Here is a 5,202-nt window from a genome sequence, read left to right as displayed (position 1 = left end):
GTGGGTTTTTTTTATGTCTAGTGTTTTGACACAACAGCTGTATTTAATTTATTTAATAGAAATATGCAAGATAAATGGACAAAACTGTCAAATGCCCTCAAGATCAATCATCATGGCTCCTTGATAATACAAGAAATGTCACACTGGACAGGGCCGTTAAAAATGTTGTCTGTAAAAATACTGAGGTGCTTTTTCATATCGGAGTTTTACTTTCTCATATATTTGAGTTTGAGGGAAAGATGTTACCTTATCTTGGAAACTGTGAGGTTGTAGATTTGTATGTACTGCACAATTTCGTCCAAAAGTCTGTCAGTCATGGACTCAAAATCAGCAAATGTGTCATTCTTGAATAATAACCAAAGAAATTAAATAAGGTTAATGTCAAAATATATCAAATTTGAATTTATTTTCCAAGCCTTTTGAATTTTTTTATCAGTGATTTTACATATACGTCATACTTTTAAAAAGTACTTACAAATTTAAAAAATAATAATAATATAATATACAATTCATTAATTCTAGAAACTGCACAAACCCAGCGCTTGTTCATGGGACTGTTCTGCAGGTTACCTGATTGCGTTCTGACATTAGGAAATCTATTCGAGCTCCAGGCAAACCGAGCTCCAGATAAGTCTTCACTAGACGCAGATCTGCACTGTTACCTAAAGAAATAGTTTTTATTATAAGAAAAATCAATCTGAATCTGTAAATTTGGACTCCTAGCTATATATAGGATTTACCGACATCTAGAGTGTGACTGCTTACCATCCAGACCATGTACGCACACTATTAGATGTATGCCCTCATCACAGTTTTCATCCTCATCCATGCTGAAATATGGCACAGTGGACGCCAGATCTGCCACCTCACTGTACAGGAAGCCTGGTAACTTTAGTTGCTTCAAGTCCTCTTTTGCTTGAACAAACCTAAAGATTCAAACACACAATTAAATGTGAGACAAAAAAGGAACCTACTGTCAAGTATTAGTTATTGTATCTACAATGTGCAGTTTCTATGTATTATGCACAAGCAAAATTAACTCCTTGCTTTTAATGCTGCTCTCTTTAATGTCCTTCTAAAAATGTCTTAATGTAGTAACACAATCCAAACTTAAACTCAACGTGAAACAGCATTTGCAATATCTTTTAAATCTACTGTTATTTGACGTTGTTGTAACATTTATTATATCAATTTGCATTAAATTACTGCAACATATTTTGCAATGATTATATAAAAATGTCTTTACCTGGGGGAGTAGCCTAAACAATCCCTAAATAGCTATATGGCTGTTGTTTAACATTAAAATTAATATTAACATTAATATAATAGACCAGGTGTGACTTAGATGATATCAGTCGAAATGTAAAGTTGTTTCAGAAGATTCAGTTGTTTCAGTCATTGAAGTTTGATAAAAGATTATGAAGACAAAGACACTTTTCTGTTTGGAATAACATATACTAGTGTTCAAAAGTTTGGAGTCAGTAAAAAAAAATAATGGAATACATTTTTTTCAGTAAGGATGCATTAAAGTAATCAAAAGTGACGTTAAAGACAGTGTTAGAATGAGCCGTTTTAGGTAGACGTGGTTGACTCTTAACTTTTATAAAGAATATCTCTTTGGATTTGAGACTTTAGTCTTTGCAACTTTACAGATCTTCTTTATGCACCAAGAGCTTGCAACACTCCAAAGAGAAAGGAAAAATTTAAATCACATCATATGACCCCTTTAATGTTCAGCGTTTCCCACAGACTTGCACTCCATTTGTGGTGGCATATATATATGCAAATTCATTCTCTGTCAGCAGGAGGCCTTGTAGATCGGGAGAGATTGAGGTTTCCATGGTAACGGCTGTACACAAAGCAGCGCTCAGCTCACAAACGCTGCTTTATCAGACATTACATGCAAGATGAAATGAAAATGACATCCAAAATTTTCTAAAGACAGTCGGATTCCTTCAGAAATACAGTGATATAAAAACACCCAAACCGGGTTTCGATTTTGAAACGTGCAGTGCTCGTGTTTAGTCAAAGTCAAAGACTTTTGGAAAATCTATTTGTGGCGGTCAGTTTTGATATTGTGGCCGGCCGCTACAAATAAATCAATGTATGGGAAACACTGATGTTAAAAAATTATGTTAAAGATTTATATTTAAAAATGCAGTCCTTTTGAACCTTTATTCATCAAACAATCCTGAAAATTTGTCTCACAGTAGAAAAACAAAGACCTCGACCTCTGGCAATATTTTTTTTTTCATTTCTCATGCATGGCAAACTGCAAAAATAAAGGAAGGGGGAAAAAAAAGAAAACTCACGCTGTCATCTGAGCAGTGGGAGCACTCTTGTACCAGCACAGGTCGTTGCTGGCTGATGCTGGTCCAGGAGGCCGTGTCTGCAGGCCGGCTGAGGGGATGTAGGTTTCCTGGAGCTGTTCCAAACCCAGGTGATCATAAAAAAGGGTCCTTCCCTCTGCTCCCCCATCCTCACACCTTCCTTCCTCCCCTGGGAGTCCATTAACATAAACCAGCCCATCGGTCTCCTCATAATAACCGTTCTCAATCATCTCATGATCCTGCTCCTCCTCCTCCTCTTCATCATTAGCATTTGTGCAAGTCTGAATCCCCAGCGTTACAGCTGCAGTCTCCAATGGGCTGATCTCAGATATATCAGTGCTGGAACGGGAGCCAAAGTAGTTCTCCACAAAGCCTTTCTTCACCAGGTCCGTGCTGCTGGTGACCGATGTACTGGACTGGGCAGCCGTCTGAGGCTCACTACATGCTTCTGGCCCCGAAGCTGCACCACCTGGAAGATCGGTCTCACTAGATCCTGTCGGCCTGCCAGGAGCATTAGTTTCACAGCGGGGCTGGGTAGCAGAGTCCTCATTGTAAGATACCAGCCCATCTCCTTGACTGATGGAGGCTTTTTGTGGAGTCAAAACTCTAGAGCTCGATAACGCGAGACTGTGAGATTCTCCTGAAAATATGAGGTTCTGTTCTTGCACCAGGATGCTGGACTTTCTGCTAGTGACCTCCGTCTCAACCTCATCATCCGAGGGGAGCGAATTAATGGAGGTGAGGGAAGACTGGACTCCGCTGATGCCGCTGGTGCTCTCTGGATTGAGACCCTCCAACGCTGTGGCTCCTCTGGAGGCAGGGCTGAGCGGAGATGGTCTCTGGTGGGCGCTTTGTAGAATCGGATCTGTAGGCGGCTCCAGGCTAGTAGAAGCAAAAGGAGACGGAGAGAACGGGGCTAGCTGTGTTGCAGAGCTGGGCTCGCTCTCGATTCCGGAGTCTGAGAGCCTGGAGGAGGCTTGAGGAACACAATCACTCCTCAAAGCAGCTCCACAAGCTCCGATGAATGTGGCACCATCCCCAAATCGGCTCTTGAACTCAGAGAAATCGGTCTGTGTGATCTCTGGAACATCCCTCTTGGCGGATGGATCTGAGTGGTGCGGTAAGATAATGGTGACCTTATCGCCCTGGTAGGGGTCCTTGTCGCTCGGTTTGACATCTATATGTCTGAGCCCAACAGGTGGATGTGTCAAATCAATTCTGGCAGCTGCACTTTGTGCGGCTTCTGCTCCAGTACCTGCCTGGGGCCTAGTCTGCATTTGCAAACTCAAAAGATTGGAAAAGCTGTCACTCTGGATACCGACGTTGCCTTGAATGTCGCTTGTGGTGCAGTCTTTAGTATTCTGAGCACAATGTGTGGTTGCAGTTTCATTCTGGAGGATGTATTTGCCTACATCATCGAGCTCGCCTTTCGGATTGCACTGAGTGTCAACTTCTTTGGACTTGGTGGTTGGTTCACCATGAGGAACCTTCAAGTTCTTGTAGCCTGTGAGGACCACTGAGTCTTTCGAGCTTTGCCTGATCAGCTTCTTTGAATTTTCAGTCTTGGCATTCTTCTTCAGCTTGATAGATTTGGCTTTGGATTTGAGGGGAGGCTCATTTTGTTCAGGCCAAGCCGTGGCAAGGGCAGCTTGCTGCTTATCTGAGTACGGACCAAGGCCTCCCAATCCACTAGCAATACAGTCCTTTGAGTTGGACCTGTCTGCTTTAGTGGACACAGAGCCACTCCTGTTGTTGTGGAGACCAAGCCATGGACCATCGCGATCTTCAGGGTAGAAAAAATATGGTAAGTAGTCGTTTAGCAGACTATTTATCCAAAGTGACTAGTCACTTAACTACCGGGACTGTTACCATGGTGCAAAATGAGATTAGGGAAATAACGGTGAATTGAATCTTTAAGATTTTCATAACCAAACCACTATGCCACACCTAGTTTATCTTAAATACAGCATGAACTAGCACAAAACAGATCTGACATTTCAAAGGTCTTGTCCCTCTCAATCATCTCATGTTCCTGCTCTTCTTCCTCGTCCTCTTCGTCATTAGCATTGGGGCAAGTCTGAATCCCCAGTGTTACAGCTGCAGTCTCCAATGGGCTGATCTCAGATACATCAGTGCTGGAACGGGAGCCAAAGTAGTTCTCCACAAAGCCTTTCTTCACCAGGTCCGTGCTGCTTGTGACCGATGTACTGGACTGGGCAGCCGTCTGAGGCTCACTACATGCTTCTGGCCCCGAAGCTGCACCACCTGGAAGATCGGTCTCACTAGATCCTGTCGGCCTGCCAGGAGCATTAGTTTCACAGCGGGGCTGGGTAGCAGAGTCCTCATTGTAAGATACCAGCCCATCTCCTTGACTGATGGAGGCTTTTTGTGGAGTCAAAACTCTAGAGCTCGATAACGCGAGACTGTGAGATTCTCCTGAAAATATGAGGTTCTGTTCTTGCACCAGGATGCTGGACTTTCTGCTAGTGACCTCCGTCTCAACCTCATCATCCGAGGGGAGCGAATTAATGGAGGTGAGGGAAGAAGAGCAAAAAGTTGGGCTAAGAGACTAATTTTTTTTATGACAACTTGCAGTGTTACATATCATCGAAGCTGAGAAAAGAACACAACACTGCAGACAACAGGTAAATGCCGTTAAATGCCGTTATCGCTGTTTTCCATGTTCGTGGAGTAAATATGTTTACGTGGCTTTTTAAAAATGCCGGGTGGCCAGTGTTTCACGTGTGTTTGGCCAATCAGCATACACTTACGTCACTGATAGTTCCTATAGAACTGTTTTAGACCCGGCTCTGAAGTAGGAGCTAATTTAGTTCCTCCAAACGGAGTTCCTAGAACTAAAACCGTTCCTAGT

At 42.7% G+C, this 5,202-nt stretch overlaps 1 protein-coding gene across 5 annotated transcripts in view; it reads right to left on the bottom strand.

The window, feature by feature from the left end:
* The window catches only part of LOC107736843 (protein FAM135A-like), a 29,436-nt gene that overhangs the window by 4,848 nt on the left and 19,386 nt on the right, over positions 1-5,202 (bottom strand). For all 5 annotated transcript variants that reach the window (XR_001639747.1, XM_016548202.1, XM_016548204.1 and 2 more), the window contains 4 exons: positions 2,313-4,113; positions 766-926; positions 571-662; positions 247-344 (listed from right to left, as the gene is read on the bottom strand). Coding sequence is in view for 4 of the 5 variants with exons in the window: in XM_016548202.1 (XP_016403688.1) it covers positions 247-344; positions 571-662; positions 766-926; positions 2,313-4,113 (2,152 nt within the window). In the remaining variant the exon portion in view is untranslated. The remainder of the gene's footprint in view (positions 1-246; positions 345-570; positions 663-765; positions 927-2,312; positions 4,114-5,202) is intronic.

The sequence above is a fragment of the Sinocyclocheilus rhinocerous genome, unplaced genomic scaffold (genome assembly GCF_001515625.1).
Source record: "Sinocyclocheilus rhinocerous isolate Xijiao unplaced genomic scaffold, SAMN03320098_v1.1 scaffold1214, whole genome shotgun sequence".
In the NCBI taxonomy this organism is placed as follows: Eukaryota; Metazoa; Chordata; class Actinopteri; order Cypriniformes; family Cyprinidae; genus Sinocyclocheilus; species Sinocyclocheilus rhinocerous.
This window is presented reverse-complemented; position numbering and strand designations above follow the sequence as displayed.